Below are 18,142 nucleotides of genomic sequence, written 5' to 3' on the forward strand. Positions count from 1 at the left end.
TCTTCTCCTAAGTTATATATGCTCTATATTTGTATTGATTGCATTAGCTATAAGAAGGTTACAGGCAGGTCTTTGCTTTTGAACTGAACTCCCATCCTAGTTTCCTACAGAAGGCTTATATTTAATGTTATGAGCATGAGGTTACATTGATTTCACTGAATATCAACTGGCTGTGCAGTGTCGGCTGTTGAGAAAAGGGGGCAGTACTATTGTTAGTTGGGTGTTTTCCTTTTGTTCCAAGGTAGCCTTTTTTTCTTACTCCACTCCACATGCATGCTGCTTCTTAGGTTGTAGATATACTGAGAAATAACTCTGTTTCCAGGTGAGGAGGAGGCAGAAGTGTTTTGTTTTGTATTAATTCTTAAGTATGCTGTATGAAGCACATGTTGTAAAAAATTAATGTGTTTTTTTTCTTCTCTCCCCCCTCACCCTTATCCCCTACTGTTTTTAAAAATAGGTATCAGATTGTAGTGGAAATAGTTCAGGCAACCACAATCAGCAATATTCCTCAAGTGAAGAGGCAGAAAGGTAAGATTCCATTTTTTTAAGTCACTTTTTTTTTTTTTTTTTTAATTTTGAAAAGCTGTTTGAACTCCCAGCATGCATATACAATCAGTGTGTGTGGATTTTTTGACAGAATTTAGGAATGCTGTGCGTTTAGTATTTCAGTTCTATCTAATTTGTCTGATTCTTCCAGAAACTCCCATGGTGTGATTATTCCCCCACCCCATCTTCATCTAAGCGGATGGATCATGAGAAAGGTCATATCTATGATGCATTCATTTTCAGAGCTTGCTGCAACTAGGATTTTTGGCATTACAAGTTCCTTTGCTGAGAATCTTGCTTTCTCTTTCATACAATCCACTCTTCAAAGTCTCAGTCTGTTCTAATTTCAAAACAGAGAAGCAGGAATGATACAGCATTATTGTCAGTCAGACTTTAATTTGACTCTCTATTGTATTATGTTTTTTGTTGCAATACAGGGTGCTCTTAAATCCCTCAGTGTTTTGGCAATGGCTCCCTTCTAAAATGCACATGCATCTTATGCTTGTATCTACATTTATTATATATACTGCTTTTATGTTTGTCAAAATGTACTAATGCTGTGGTATATCTTCAGGAGATTATATTGATGGCAAAATCATAGACCAAATTTTTGCTTGGGCAGACATACTTAAGGTATATCAAAGCAAAATGAAAAACAATGGAAAATGTAAACTAATTTGTTTGCAAACAAATCTAAAAGATCTTGTGTTTAGGTTCTCATGTAATCTCTGTCAGGTAAAAAAAAAATAAATCCTCTTCTAGCTCCTTGCAACACAAAGGAAAGCTTTTAAAAGTGATTAAAGTGTAATGAAAAATGCAAAACCAAAAAATCAATATACCGTGGGAAAAAAAGTATCTTTGGGCAGTCTGAAGAGTTTGGGTTCCATGCTCAGGTTTCTGAAAGTATAAAGTCAACACTGATATGCCTTTTGCTTGCATTCTAAAATGGAGCTAGATGTGCATTCCTGTAGGATAAATTGCTTGTGTCAAGCCAAGGCAAAAGGAAGAAAAGGTGCTGTTTTTTGCTCAAGTGTGCAGTATAGAAGGAGATAATGTTTCTCAGATAAAAGTTAATTTATTGGAAAGGCTGTTTCATCAAGTAATAAAATGAAAACAAGGAAGGTAATTCTCAGTACATTACAAAAAATCAGTCTTGCTGAGCCTGTAGTTCTGTTTTGCTGCCATTGGTCTTTGTTGTGACAAGAATTGATTTGGGGAATATTTTTATACAGTTTAGGTTCCTACAATTAATTATTGTCTCACTTTCCTCTGTCTCACTTGAATTTATCTAATTAACTATCCACTAATTTAAACCCTGAACTGATGATGTTTTTCTGAAGCTACAAGTTACTGGTACTACAAAATAGATATAAAAAGTTTCTTGCTGATTATTCTGCCGAAGTAGATCTGTTTTCACTTATTCTGTGGTGAAGTGCATTTTTGTGGGCTCTTGACTTTCTACCTGTATTTAAAAAAATCCAACAGAAATGCCACTAGCTGGTGCACTGAAGTTTTGTGTTAAGGTTAACTTTTATTATTAGTTTAGTCCTATGATAGCCTTGTATGTCATTTAAGAGTTGATTACCATTGCTGGCTATGTTAGCCATTGTGGGGGTTATTGTGACTAAACAATTTATTGAAGAGCCAGTAATTATTCATATTGTGCCTGAAGAAAAAGATGACCTTTTTTGCTTCACACATGTGGAACAGTATGTCCAACTGAGGCATGCAGTGCAATTTAATTACAGTTCACAAAAATTTAAGGCAGATTTCTAATCTCTTTCAGTTATTCTAGTGGGGTTTTCATCTGCAAAAAAATTTCTGGCTCAGTCTATTACAGAAAACTTTAAGAAAACTGTATAGGCTAAAATCTTGCTCTGAAGACATGATTTTCATGAAGTACGTGGAGATGTTTTTCCTAATGTGGTAATGAATCTAGCATGTTACTGAATGTTAGGAAGAAAAGCTTAAGGAAAAAAAACTATGTTGCCTTCCTTAAAATAAAACAAAGACAACAGAAAACCCAGCACAGCTCACTGCAGATGCAAATACTGTTAAACTCTTGTAGAAGAGACCACCACATTACTTGCATCATCTTTAGATGCTTCCCTTTCTGGTGCCACAGAATGCTGCTACCCCTGCAACAGTTTGATTTCATGGTGAATAACTAAATGTGAGCTTTATACAAAATGGAAATGTGTTTGCACAGTCTCATTCCATCCTTCTCTTTCTAATCTATTCCCCTAGTTCCTGCTACATACCCATATTAAGGTGTGTGAGCATGGGTGTTCGATATATGTGACCGTCTCCTGTTTTCTGCTAGTAAATGAGCTCTTGCCTTTTGTGTCATGGCCGTCTCTTAGCTTTAATTCCAGCCTGGTGAGAGAGAGTCTTACTGATAGCTGTTTGCTTTTTCCTGTGGCAAAGTTGGGTCCTGAAAATTTAACTGTTTCTTTAGTGCCTGGGTGTTCACCTAGAGTAGCCAAATTTTGACTGGCCAGCAAACTGTTAAGCCTGATATCTGCTCTCAGACTGAGAGCTGAGAAAGTGTAGAATAATATGTACATGGATATAGTCTCAGGCTCCATTATTTTGAGGCATGGGAGCTTTGTGAGGCAGTGCTTTCAATAGGAAAAGGTTAAGCAACAAATATGAGGAGCACTTAGTGCAGCAGGAGTGGCCAATACTCTGCAGCACTGAGTGCTTAGCTACTATATAAGCAAAGTAATTGTTGTGAAACTACATGACTAGCAATAAATATCCCAGAGCAGGATTGTGTATCTTTGCTGTTGATTGAGGAGACATAATTAAGTCTCTAAAACTGACCAAAAAAATTTTGTTTATAGAAAGATTAAGTGTCTACTATTAAAGGATGAGTAGTCTGAGAACCAAATTTCAGACTGATGATTTCTCATAGGAGCTACAGTTGCCTGTCTTCTTTTACTATCTGATGATACTAAAGTATACATTTAATGTTGGTGCCCAGAACAGTTGGAGGGGAACGCTTGTCCCTCAGCAAGGACAGGGTTCTTTACACTTGATGTAACTACTGTTGGTGTCACCTGTTTGCAAAATATTGAACTTTAAGGCCCTCTAATAAAAACAGAAAGTACTTTAAAGGACTTGTAAACATGATTGACTTAAACCCTCTGTAGCAAAAAAATGGCAAGCTATAGGGTCCTTTTACTTTTCACATCTCTTATCACTTGAATCTTCTGGCATGTGAATGTAGGAGAGCAAATGAAAACATACAAAGGCATCTGATTCATGTTAAGCAGTAAGTTTTGCTTTTGGTTCCCTCAGACTGTTGAATGTCTTCAGGTTGAGAGACAATAATTTGAGGTTTACAGTAGGATGCCTGCTGTGGGAGGATGTTGCAACTTCTGCGGCCAGGAAGATTGCTTATGGTCAGTGCTAAAGCTGAATAAGAAACCTAATGTGGCATTACTGTTTTCAGAGGTGTTGATGGTTTATTTTGGGGTGGTGCAGGCACTTCTTCTCTCATTTACAATTGCACAAAAGTGCTTATTCTCTTGTGTACGTGTACCTGAGTTACTTCTCTAGACTGTGTCCTCCAGTGTATCCTCTTCCAAAATGGTCAGGGTCACCCCAGCAGTGACTGTAGGAGGAGGCTTGATTTTGGGTTTTTTTGGGTTTTTTTTTACTCTTACTTGGTTTTTCTTCCTTTTGATATTTTTAGACTGTGCTTCTCTACAGTCACTTCTGTTCTGGTAAGAAGAATTACATCATTTTGCATCTTCAACTATAAAACTCTCTCCTCATCTTACCTTTTGATAAGGATTCCTTGGAAGGACTGAACCAAATTTGAGCTAAATTTTAGGTAGTTTAGGGTTGTTTTTTTTTTTTTTAAATATGTGTCCAAAATTTTGAAGGACTGGAAGTGCTTATCTGAAAGTGTTTACTGCATTTTGAGCTAGGAAAGCAGTTTGTAAGAGGACAAATATGCAGCTCAGACATCGTAGCAGGAGTGAGAGAGGACCTGAGTTTATAGAAGCATGTTAATGTTTTCTAGACAAATGTTAGATTTTCTAAATGCTTTGAATAACAATCGAGTAATAGTAACAAAAATAAGTTGCTATAATAAGTTGTAATGTGATTAAGAAACTTTTTAAACACACTAGTTCTATTTTTAATAGGCATATTTTTGTTTCTTCTCTTACTGATACTGTGTTACTGGATGCTACAAGAATTTTTGTAAGGATACCTTTTTATTTGCTGTTTAGAACGAAAGCCCATGAAGACGTGTACCTTGTCTTAGAGCAAAACAGAGCAAATCTGTCAGCACTGTTGTTTGGTTTTTTGCCAACACTAAATGGATCTGTTCAATTTGCCTTCTGATTTTCTGTGCCCTTTGCCTTATACACGACTTCAGTGCTTGACTGAAAACCACCCTTGGACGACTGGATGGGATGGTTTTTCAGTCACCATGTTATAACTGACCCTAGGGCATCCCTGTTGAGAAAACTGCTCTTTTCAATCAGGGATTGTGAGGCAGATCAAATTTACTAAACAGCCATTTCTGTATGGAGAGGTCTGCGCTGTGGCATTAGAAGATATCTCCTGCTGAGCATTCCCACTGTGTCTAGATATTTGCTTCTATAAGTAGAGCTGACAACTGGTACAGAAGCAGAACTGTCTGTGGGCAGGCTTCTTAGGTACTGTGGTTCTGAAAGTGGCTTGAATGTTTGGCTGTAAAAAGGGGCTTTTAGAAACTGGAGCAAGCAAACTGGGATGTGTGGGTTGTAATGTGTGAGTTTTGTCAAGATGATAGAGTGAAGTAAAGTGGACACTCCTGTGTTGCAGAGCATTACAGATGCCATCTAACTTAATTATGACTAAATTGTATTATGATTATCCCTCCTCATCCCCATCCTGCACTCAGGGATAAACATGCACACACAATTATTTTTGCCTAGCTTTTTGGCAAGGCTTAAGGAGCTAAAGTGTGCTAGCATGTCTTCCTCAAGCAGTAAGTGTGGAGGGAATCCTTGTGGGTGATGGTGAAGGTTACAGTGACTCTGATCATGGTAGACTTGTTTTGGTTTGTGATTTTCAAATAATTTTTATAGAGGAACTTCTTTCTACTCCTGACATCCTTTGTGTGTGCTAGTGATGGCAATGTATCTTGTCCATGGTTTGTTTGGAGAGATGCCCATCAGTGAAAGACAGAGGATAGACTGACAGGTCAGATAGAAGTGACCAAAGGGAATGCAGGGACCTACAGGCAGAGACAGTATGTGGTGGATGTTATTTTATTGTATAATACATATTTACTTCCATGCTCAAATTTACCTTTGCTTTTTGTTTTGCTCAGCTGTGGCTGTCACGTGGAAGGCTGTGTTGCACTATGTATTGCTAACGATCAGTGTCTAAATTCTCCACAATCTCCCTTTAAGTCCCTTTCCCCAGATCTGTTGCCTGAAGTGTTTGGGATACAGCACTTTTTTTACTCATGCTGTACATGCTACCAGGTGTCAGGTGTCTGTAGTTCCTAAAGCTGTAAGGGAACAAGAACTCGTACTTTCAGTTTTAATATTTTGCCATATATAACTTTACAGTTAAAATGAGAAATCTTTGGTTTATGCTGCTACTATCAAGAGAGGGGAAGTTCATGCATCATTACTATATAATTTAGTTTGCTCTTTAAGCAGGCTTTAAATATATCTTAATTTACATTATTTCTGTTGTATTGTTCACTGTGGTTTATGGTAATAAAGTCTGAGTGGCATTTGTTGGCATGACTATTGTTTGCAAGGCCCAGCATACTGGCTGAAAAACACAGTGTGAGTATGTCCAACTAGTAAAACTACCAAAAAAAAAACCAACAGAGGAAGGAAAATTAAGTTTGAGGAATCTGGTCTCAGAAATGTTTTTAGCAAGTTCTACAATCTGTTCTTGGCCTAGTTGAAATCAAGGTATTTATGAGTGATTCAGAAGAAAACGTGAAAACTTTGTCAGAAATTACTGTAGCTCTGCAAAAATGGATGGAGTAGAAAGATTTGCACAGACAGCTTAGCTTTGATTGCTTACTAAGTTTGAGCTTATATGGACCATTTGCATTCTAATGTTGTTCAGTACAAACTGAATTATCCATAGCTGTGGATTGATAAGGAGAGTTTGAATTTCTGCTTTTGGTACTAATTGCATTTGGATGCCCTTGGAAGGGGTGCACAGTACCCCTCTGGGATTTTGAAGTGCCATGGTAGCAGTGCATGTCTTGTCAAAATTTCCCCTGATAAGGAGAACTGTTTTGGAGGAAGTTACTAAAAGACTCTTTGTTCCTTTGGGGATGAAGGCCCTGCTCAGCAGTTGCTTGTAAACACGTGTGCTGCTCACATGGGGAGGGAATGCTAAAGAAGCATTTTTCTTGTCTTGCTGATGAGGAGTGATTTTGTTTGTCTGGTTTTAATAATAATAATAATAAAATAATCCCCAAACTGTAAAGTTGTTTATAGTAACAACAAAATCATCAAAAGGATGCATTTTCTTTCCTTGCATAATGATGAAACAGGGTCTTAGTCTCTATTCCTTTTCTCTTCATCGGAGCTTGCTGAAGGGAAGGGTATGTGAGTAGATGCAAGTCTTTTCTTTTGAAACTTTCTGGTTTTATTTGGTTTATTCAGTGATACCTGAATGTAGTGAAAATCTTTGCTGATATTCAGAAATGGCAAAAAAGGCTCTTAATTATATCTCTGTACTTGGGTGGTGGTGGGATCACACAAGAATGGATAGAAAATACAAGTTCTCTTTATAGCTTAAAGTATCTTTTTGATAGGGCTTAATGTGAAAAAAAACCCAGCAGTTTAGATCTGAAAATGTGAGAATTATCAACAATCTCAAAAGGAGATTAGGGCTACGAGAAAACCAATGATACTCGTAACCTTCCCCCGTTGACATGAAAATGATCCTCCTGAATTCTGCTGTCTTCCAAAGTATGAAAGATTAGTAAAGTTCAGTGTTTGTCCACCCTTCCAAGCAGTCTCTCCTGCGCTGCAGCATGTTAGCCGTTCTCTGTGCTGGGCTGCTCTTCATCAGCCTCTTGTTTATTTATGAAAAGACATCACTGCCAGACTTTCATGGTGACTACTCCCATTTATTGATGGAGCAGGAACAGGCTGGCAGTGTGATCTTCATTGCTCTGCTTAGAGTGTTTCCTACATGGAGTGGCTCCTTATGGATATGAAGTGCTGAGTGAGGAAAATGTTTTTGAAGGATCTTTGCTAATAAAGTAATTAATCACTGGAAGCAGGTGAGGTGTAGGGCTTAATTAGTCTTTCCTGGAGGCCTGCTGCAATCGCAGGATGATAAGACTTCAAGTAAAGCAGACATGCTTATTTTGAAAACCTTCCAAGAATGCCTTGTTTTCAATAAGAAGTGGACTATTGTAAGACATCTACAAGCATTGCGTAGCACTGTTTGTGAAGTGTGAGGTTTCAGGTATGCATTTTGAGCTTAAACTATTTAAACTATTGACAGAATTGTGAACCTTTAAAAATCATCTTAGAGACAAATGCAGTAGGGGAAATGTTAGGTTTTAATCTTCACTTTAAGCTACTGCCCATGTATTTGTATTAGCTGTAAATGTTTTAAATAGAGGAGTAGAGCTATTTTGTCCTTAAGGTCTTTTCCTGGCTTTTGTTGGTCTCCTTTCTTTTTCTCTCATTAATACTGGTACCTCTGTTCAGGGAACTGAATCACTAAATTAAATGCCTTGCTGACTTCCCTGTGGAGAAAACATGCCAGGAAAGCAGATGGCTTTTTTTTTTTTTTTTTTTTTTTTCCCCATGGTAAAGTCATTTTATCACTTGCTTCAGTGAGTATCATCTCTGTAGTTCACTATTATGTGGCAGGTCAGATGCAAATGAAACTTATCCACTAAAACACTAATAGTCATTGAATCAGGAAGACTCCCTGCCAACATACATGAATACATACAGTGAATAAAGTAGGATTAAAAATATAGGAAAAGATACTGAGAGGATACCTGTATTCACATCACATATAGAATTTCAGGGAGCTCTATGTTCCTTGACTTGTCCTTCAATACACAAATGACAAAACTCAAGGTCACATGCTGTAGTTAAATGTGGCTTTGAGGGGGAAACAAAAGGATGAAAACAGTCCTAAAAGGAGAAGGTACCTTGATGTATTAGAAATGTGTTTAAAATACCTATTTTAAGTAATTCCTAAGATATTTCCTTTTCCTGTATATGCATGCACAAACCTACCAGTCTGGGTGTTTCTTTCGAGCAACTGTTTTGAAAATAGAACACTGTTATCATCTATGTAATTTTACTAGCATTTGGTATTTCAAAAACATAGTAGAATAGATCTCAATTGTGTATCCTGGAGTATTCAGTTAATCCAAAGTCAAATACAAGCCAAGTTCTTTTCTACTGTGTTCTGGTTGCAGCCATTAAAAGCAGGAGTATTATTATTGAGCAAGAGGAAAATAAAGCAATTGCATAAATGTGAATCAGTTGCATCCTGCAGATATAAACTAGGAATTATTTCAGTGCAACAGGTTTTTTAATCTGCTTTATTTGCTGCTGCTTTGTTTAGGCTCTGGTAACTTAACTGACGAGTCTGGAACGTAGAATACACAAACATTACACATTTTGTTACCAAGTCTTACTCAAGTGATCGTCATCTTCATATTACTTCACTGCTCAACAGTACTGTACAGTCTTGATCTGGCATTATAAGCTTTTTTTCTTAGTCATCTCACCATGTTAAGTGAGCTTTGGTCAATGTTGTTGTCTGAAGGAGATAATGTATAATGTGCTGTTCACTTCAGGCTCAAGAAACAGGGATTTGCAAACGAGATGTGTGGGAAACTTGTCATACTGGGCTGGAGGCTTGAATCCAGTCCCTTATGACTCCTAGTCAGTCAATGTTATGTTCAGTAAGATACATCTTCATGCGTTATTGTACTACATATCTGTAGGTAACTTGAATTAGGATTTTTATCTGAACTGGTTTATATAAACCCTCGAGGCATCATTGGAGAATGTTTCAAAATTGTCATTCTGTTTCATATACAAACTTTGCAGTATCTGTGCTTGTGTGCATAGTTGCTTGATGAATGACAAATGCTTTGATCAGGCAAGTCACAGAGGCAATGATGTGATAACATTTTCATGTAAAAGTCCGTCTCTGATTTGCTTTATTCTTAGATTCAAAAGGAAAAGAAACTGCAGCAATGAAAGCTGACCTACTGAGGGCTCGCAATGTGAAGAGGTATATCAATCAGCTGACGGTGGCAAAGAAGCAATGTGAGAAGAGAATAAGGCTTCTGGGAGGCCCTGCTTATGATCAGCAGGAAGATGGCATTTCTGAGGAAGGTGATGGTCCTCAGAGTCAGAAGGTATAAACTGAATAGCACGTATGTTGTCTGAAGATAATTCTAAAAGTAATAGCACTGGATCATGTTAGCCTTACTGTCATTCATCCCTTCCCCCAGAAGTCAAGTACAAAGTAACTGCTGCATAGCTTATTTATCTTGGGAAAAGATGACTGAAGTACCCAAAAAGGCACACTGATCACTCAGCTTGGGATATTGCTAAACATTAATATATTAATATTGCTAAGAGAAACTTCCTAAAAGATTAAGTGGCTTGTAAGCATGTGTGATTTTTCAGTCACACCGCATGTAGAGAGTTAATGGTAGCAGCCTTTCTTAAAGTAGCAGCTTGCTTTCAAGTAAAAGATTGCCAACATACACGCAATGTTCTTTGGCCCTTCTATTTGCTGTAGGAAACACCTGTGGGTTTTGCAAACACTTCTTTAAGGCAATTGAGGGCAGTCATTGCAGAAAATCTCTGGTAAAGCTGTTGACTGCTGGTTTTCAACATTGCTGCAGTCTGGAATTGAAAATATAACCATCGTGTTAGCCAGCATCTACAAAAACAGAATCATGGCTGCTTATCCTTGCTAAACTTTACACAAAGAAGTCGCTAAACTTAATCTACTCTGTCCACTTCAGGCAAATCACAGTAATTATGTATTCAGATTAGAAAGATTTTTTTATCTTTTTCAGGTAGGTGGAGGAGAAGTTATGTCTTCATGCAGGGATCTTGAACTTTCATTGTATCTTTATAATTGTAACTTACTGGCATATAAGTAAAAGCTACATGATGGAGAAATAGTCCTTGCTATTTGTGTGTTGTCTTGAGCAAGGTCTGAAAGAGGGCAATTCCCTACCCTCCACTCATCCTTGAAGTATGGTTTCCGATGGTGTATCACAGATTGTGCCAAGGCAGTCGTGATCTGTTTCCTGAAGTTAGGTGTAGCGAGAGGTGCCAAGGGGAAAAGAAAAGAGGGAAGCATGTGTCAGCACCCCATGAGCCACTGATGCTGCTCTTGTTGCCTGCGGAGGTGTTACAGACTTGTCAGGATATGGTGACATAAATTTTTTCAGAAAGTGGCGTTAATTAGTAAAGCTGCACTGGGCAGGGGCAGAGATTGGTCAGAAGTATGATAAGGTATAATAATACTGTAATTAACGTCAAAGGTATGCCTGATACTAGTTTTGTATGTTTTATAACTCAATGGATTTTTGTTGGGCGCTGCTGACCTGGGGGTTATGTCTTGCAAATACACCCATGAGCAACTCCGTATTCAGTTAATAGTACTATTAATATGAATAGAGTCCTTGTGTAGGCTTTTGTTGTAGTGATGGCAGAAAAAGTGGAGGCTGGGGCTGCTCTGCTTCTAAGATTTTGATGTGTTTCTGTGAAGAAGCCCTAGAACTGCTCCACACCCGTGTCAGTGTAGAAAATAGGAAAACTGCTTCTCTCTTCTATTGTCCCCAGCTCTCTGTTGCCAGGAAGGGAGCCTGAGGGAAGCTGGATGAGAGACGGAGGCCACACTGTTCTCTTCTGAGCACAGAAAAATCCCCAGGGCTTGGCTGAGGAAGGGAGCTCTCTTCACTATTACTTCTTCCCATCCTCCTCCTGCACTGTGGTAGCCTCACTCAGGCTTCTTATTTCAAGGCAGTCAGTGGTATTTTGGAGGCTGGCCCCTCCTGTGTGGGCAGTATTGACTGAACACTCAGACCTTTTTCTAAGCAAAGGGAAGGGCGTTGTTTGGGATTTAGCAGATAAACTAATGTTGGTGTGTCGCTGCTGGTGGCCCATAACTGCTCTTTAGATTCTGGCTGTGCCAGCTTTTCTGTTAAGCTGTTGCTCTGCAGAATAACTAGCTTGTGAAGAAGAAACTGGAAGTTTGTCTCCCTTTCTTCAACTTGCATGAAATAGGTCAGCAATGGTGTTTTGAATTATTATTTTATATAAGTGTAGTAGAAAAGCTTGGATACATTATTAACTTTGGGGACATTTTGGTATTAATTGAGCAAAGAACAAATTGACTAGAGCCTTAAACTTATCTTTTGGTTTCGCTTCTGCATCCTAAAGAAAGCTTTTTCTTTCTTGCAATAGTAGTGGAGTAATAGCATTGCTGGTAAAAGTCTTCAGTGCATATTTTGATTATGGTCTTAAATATGGAGATGGATTATTTAGAGCTGTCAGTGTTCTCCTCTTACAGATTTAAGAAACAAAAATTAGGTGTTTTGAATTACTTTTTTTCCTTTCACAGCAGAAACTAATCATAAAGCAGTGTCAGTTTTCTGTTTGATAAATAAGTAAGTCACAGGCCTGTATAGACTTTGCACGTTTCACTGGCCTCATTATCCTGAATCTGGGTTCCCTAGGGAAATCCTGAATGCGTGAATTGTATTCACATGTTCATAAGCAGTCAAACAAACCCCAGCTACTCTCTGAATCTGAATTGTCATTAGCTCTGATACTGATTTATACTCTGCCTTGGGTGTTACATTTGCTTTCAGAGAAAATACAGTTAGAATTGGTGTAATATATAAAGCATCTCTTCTAGTCTACTTACCATCAGTGCAGTTTTAGTCCTTTTTCTTAGAAACTGCAGTACCTGCACACTACTGCAGTAATTGAGTTCTTGTTGTCTGTGGTTATTCATCAAACCATTTGTTGCGTTCAGCACAATAGCCACATCACCACATCTGAGAGATGTGTGGACTCACAGCATCTCCTTAGTGGGGCTGTTTTATGAGCCACGAGTGGTAGGAGCACCCCTGGGGATCTGATCCTTGACTAGCTATGAAATAGCAAGGAAGCCATCTGAGTGTATTTTGAGGTACAGGCAGTTCATATTCATAATCCTACTGATGAGAATTGAGTTGATACTCCTGCAGAAGACCTTGCTTCCACCACATCCATGGATAGATCCTGGTTTAACTGGTGACTGGTCAGATTTTCACTGTGATTTCCCAGCTTCAGGTTGTGAGATCACGTTCGGTCAGGGTACCTCATTCTGGGGATATGAAGGAAGTGAGCTTCAATTGTTGTTCCCCTGTTGCCTGAAGATGGGGTGTCTTGTGAGAGAAGTGTCTTCATGAACATCTGAGTCCCAAGGCGGGGTTTTTTTCTATGACTGTATGTGTGGTAAAATAGCCAGGTATTTTATGTAGTTTATACTTCCTGATAAGTAATTTATCATTGTGTTTGGTTCAGCTGTTGCTGAATATGACAAAGATAGCCTTCTGATGTCTTGCCTCTTTAAAAAAAAAAAAAAAAGGCTTTAAAAAAATACAGCTTGGAAAGAGACACATTTTTCCTGTATTTTTTATATTCCTCTTAATCCTGTCTTCTAAAAAAAAAAAGAAAACCCAAATGAAAACACAAGTCCTGCACTCTATGTGCTGTCATCCCAGCAGAAAACCCCCACTACTGATCCATGATCTACTGTTACCAGCTGTATTGTGGTTATTCATTATAGGCTAATGTGGCTGTAGTGAATGGGAACCTGGTGTATTGCAAAGAAATACCATACAGTGCATCTATGCCATGTCTGGAGCCTGTACAGGCCCTTCCAAATTAAGTAGTTGTTTTATGTTCCTCTACAGAGAGAGATTGCTTTTACTTCTAGGGACTTGCCAAGACCAGGTCTCTGCTTTGTAGGGACAGGAACAAGGCTATTCTGTATGCATATGCTGTGCATGCTGGTTAAAGCACCCTGATTGTAAAAAAACTAGGCATCTAGCTCCTTCTTAGTCTTTTGCAGAGCCTGTGACCAGCTGTGGTATATTAGTTACTTTCCTGTTGGTGTAGGGAATTGATGTAGCAGCAGTAAAGCTACTGTTTTTTCCAAACCCAGAAGCTGCTCTTGAGTTAAATGAATGTGAAGGATTGCTGTTGAGGCTGATAATTTTAAGATTGCATCTGCTAACTGGGTGTTAGATTTGAGGGTGTACACATTCCCTAATGTGTGTCTATGTGCCAACATAGTTTAGAGCTCTGTAATCTAATCCATGGTGACACTGAGAATCTTGTTCTTTAAATCAGAGAAGGGGGGATCCTCCACAGAATACTTCCTTGGATTGCATGCATTCTGTGATAACTTACCACCTCAAGCCTAAGAATGTCTCTTGTCCATCATTGTCATTGAAGTCTAAATGTACAGTTTGTTTAATGTACTTAATAATTCTAGGGTAGTCAAACCTTAAACAAAAACCTAAAAAAGTTTGAGAGGTCTCATTTCTGCAAGAGAAGCTTAAATGAACTTTTCTGCCCAGTAATATAGTTTGTTAAATTATTTCTGTTTGCAGGCTAACTGTCAGGATGTTTGTGTAACAGCATTATTAGGCACCACCACTTTAATTACTGTGGGGCACCTGTGCAATGGGCCTTCTGTTAGGCAAGAGGGGTGGTTACTCTTGCTTTGTTCCCTGCAGCAGCACTTACCCACACTTACTTTTGAGAGAAGGTGGGTGTTTGTTACTCTCCTTGCTGGCAGCCTGGGTGGGTACACCTTGGATAATAGAGGCATAGAGACCAAGGTAATTTCTTGCTAAGGAGTGACAGCACATGCTCCGCATTGTGATTTATTACCTCTGTATCATTTACAGAGCTGACAGTGCCAGAGATGGTGAAGATCTCTGTTCAAGAGGCTGGAAGGCCTTCTTCTTCTTGTATTTTAAATCATTGTCCTCGATAAAATGATTGAATAGAAAGTATGATGATGGGGCAACAATGAGGCTGAACTACAGACTGGCCTTTGAATTGTTATCTCTGTGTTCTTTTTGACAGTCTGATTGACTTTCTTATAGTAAACCTAACTTCAGCAGGCCTGCCTCTCTGTGCCATTCTGTGAGGATTCTTGAATGAGGTCTGAAAGGCAGAAGTTCATGTGCAAATACCTGAATAGCTTAGAAGCTGAGAGCAAGCCAAGTCCGGAAGATACTTGTATGGTAAAAGGTGAAGAGAGGAATGGCACATGGCTGTCACTGAGGAACTCTGAAGATGAAAATTAGCATTTCAGCTGAGATGAATTCAATTTACTTAAACAGTGCCCCAAATTTTGGGAAGCTGTTTCAGGCAAAATATAATGGGCTACAGTTTTTAAAGAATCTTGTTTAGCTTAGTTCATTAAGGAAGTGACTTTTGCTAGTAGTTGTGTACATTCATATCTGTGTGGTTTCGTCCCATACAACTTGAGTCCAGTAAACCCTTTTTCCTAAATGTAACTTGGTGGTAAAGGCTTACAGGTCCTAGGTTAAGGAAAATACTTCCCTGAGAGAAAGATGCTGATGCATGACCTGAATTGTATTATTATTAGGTATCAGAAAACCTATATTAGATAAATGATTAGTTCCTCAGTCTCTGTTGCAATTCTCGTCTTGTTCTGTGCCAAATTATCTTTGCTATAACATGCAAAGTTATAGGAAGCGAAGATTCATTACCCCCAGTACTTAAGGACCTACTTTTGTTTTCAAATAAAAAGTTATGGGTTGGATGGTATCTGTGAGGTACAAAGAAAGAGACCAAGACCACTCTGGTGTATTTGGATTCCAGGTGATAGAAGGAATGGCACTAAATGAACTACATGAAAACTGGCTCAGTTGCTAGACTGAAAACTTGGAGAGGAAGAGGTGGTTGGTTTTGTTTAGTTTGGTTTTCATGTTTTGAAAATAGGTTCTATTTTTCAAAAAAAGCTATTGTTTTTCTTTTTGTTCAACTTGGGAAGATGTGTTAATTTTGTCAGGGATTGTTTTACTTTCAGGTGTTTGTTTTGGAGAAAAGGTCTGGATTCACAAAAAAGCAGAGGATGAGGAAGGGACAGTGGCTTTTTAATCCAACAGCTTAATGACTGCAGCATCAGCTTGGGTGTGGGAAGTCTGTGTTTCATTTCCTCTTCTGCTTGATGTCAGCCCACCTCTCTCATCTCAGGAAGAGCCCTGAGCATTGTATCACAGCCTGTACTCCTTCCTGGCTGCATTTCTGGTAGATACGTTTCAATAGCACTCTGTTAATAGAACTGGCCACTAAATGCCCAGCTGCCAAGGTAAAGAACTATACTCCATCTTTCTCTGTGTTCCTGGGAGTAACTGAGATACATCTCAAAGCTCTGTGGCCTATGGCATGGAAGCTGCTGGTGTTACTCTTTGTTTGAATCAAGCAAAAAATAGATCAGTGAGCTTTCAGCTTGGCTTCTGTGCCCTGCAGGAATACTGAAAGTTAAATTTCTGGCAATATCATTTCATTAATTACTTGAAATGCGATCTTAGTCCTTTGAAGTGCAGTCTTACCTTCTGGACAGAAAACGTGGTGAAACGTTTTCTGTCTGGTAGGTGCATTTATCTTCTAAATACTTAGAACTCATATTTAGATTTTTTTTTTTAATGAAGCAAAACTATTAGATGAAAGGTATATGCAGTTGAATCTAGTATGTGTGTTTGTGGAATGCATGGTGCTCTGTGGGTACATCAAGTGAAAATATTTGCTGTGTAAGGGGTGTAGAGAAACTTGAGTTAGCTATTTTCCCAGGTTTTAATCCTAATTTTCCATTCTTCAGATTCTTCAGTTTGAAGAAATTTTGGCCAACCCTTCATACCGAGAGCACTTCCGAATCTACATGGAAAGGATGGACAAGATGGCTTTGATTGGTCTTTGGGAGTCTGTGGAGTATCTGAAGAACGCTAACAAGGTGGAATAAATTGCAAGTCCACATGACTTGTTCATCAATGGCAATCTCTGCTTGTTGTCATCTTGATGTTAGAAAAGGTCTTCGTATGTATGTTTTTTAAAACTAGCATAGGATGGGTGTGTATGTTTGAGGATAATAGGGCAGTTAAAAATTGTAGACTCTTGTGATGATTGTTTGTTGTTGTTTTGTGTAGCAACATGACTTGTAAAAAGGATTCCTAATATGCAAAAATAGTAGAATCATTTCTCCCTCCATCAGAGAAAAACTTGCAGTAGTATTTTGGCTTTAGTTCTATCAGCTCACGTGGAACTTAAAAGTACATTACTGTTTGATAGTCTCTACATAAACTTCTCATCTTGCCAATTACAGGTACCCCGTTTGATCCAAACCCATGAAAACTTATCTATATATGTTTAAAAAATATTTTTTGAAGAGATTTTGCTTTAAAAACAAGACTCCTTCCTTACTCTGGTCTGTTGCTGTATAAGCAGCTAAGTTTCTCCAGGAATGCTGCACTACTGCCAGAGGGAAGAAACAACACTATAGTGTAATTAGTGCTAAAATACAATAGGAATGAGAACTCTGCAACAGGGATAGGAAATACCATGTTAAGTTGCAAGAAGTATTCTGGAGCAGTGTTGCAGAACAAGAATGGAGAGGACAGAGTTGCTCTGAGAAGAAGGGGAACTTGTTTCAAAGCTCCAGGATTCATACTGGAAAGAAATATGGATTTAATTATTAAGTATAAGTGAACTTTTTAGTAACTGTAATTTTATTACTGCCCTATGTAAAAAGATTCTATTCAATTGGAAAACACAAATAACATCCTGTAACCAAAGTGGCAAATTGTGGAGCATGCATAGTGAGGCACTAATACAAGCTGAAGAAATCACAAACAACTAACTCAGGCTAGAAAGTGTTCATGAAGAGGGTTTGTCAGGCACTGTTAAGAGAGTTGTATGAATCGGTTTTGATTTGTAAAGTGCTTGCAATTGGAAAAGGTGCTGTAAACATTTTTATGACATTTCAGCTGTGATTTCTTTCCTTGCTTTCAAAACAACATGTATAGTCCTTTATTCAAGACTTCCAGTTTTTTAAAAAGGATTCCAACATACTGGGCTCCTGTTGCTGTTGACCTCTCCCAGGTCAGCTTTGATTAAAGAAAAGGAGTGTCACACAGCTATGCAGTTGTGATATTGTCACATGAGGCATGCAAGCACATTTTGCTATAGTAAGGGAGTGGATAAAACCTTTTCAATTCTGATAACTTTAGAGGATGGCAATTTAAAGAGTAGAGCATGGGCTGTGCTGCATCACTTCCTCCTTCCTGTTCATTACTGCAAAGTTCAATTATGTGTGCTGTTCTGTGCCTGGTGGAAATACCCAGCCTCCTGTAATGGTAAATGTCTCTTCAGGAGTGCTTTTTCCTTTTCTCTCTCTCTCTTTTTTTTTTTTTTTTTGTCTTTTCCCCCTCACAAATTAAATATAGTCATGTAGAAAGTGAGTTGATCTGTCCATCAGAAGACAGGAAAGCCAATGCAACTTAATTCTACAAAAT

The 18,142-nt window shown here is 38.4% G+C and overlaps 1 protein-coding gene across 2 annotated transcripts in view; it reads left to right on the plus strand.

The window, feature by feature from the left end:
• SNX25 (sorting nexin 25) overlaps nt 1–18,142 on the plus strand; it is an 86,945-nt gene that overhangs the window by 43,021 nt on the left and 25,782 nt on the right. For both annotated transcript variants that reach the window (XM_051616767.1, XM_051616765.1), the window contains exons 6-8: nt 458–528; nt 9,744–9,934; nt 16,453–16,584. In XM_051616767.1, the coding sequence (XP_051472727.1) occupies nt 458–528; nt 9,744–9,934; nt 16,453–16,584 (394 nt within the window). The remainder of the gene's footprint in view (nt 1–457; nt 529–9,743; nt 9,935–16,452; nt 16,585–18,142) is intronic.

Source organism: Apus apus, chromosome 4, assembly GCF_020740795.1.
Source record: "Apus apus isolate bApuApu2 chromosome 4, bApuApu2.pri.cur, whole genome shotgun sequence".
In the NCBI taxonomy this organism is placed as follows: domain Eukaryota; kingdom Metazoa; phylum Chordata; class Aves; order Apodiformes; family Apodidae; genus Apus; species Apus apus.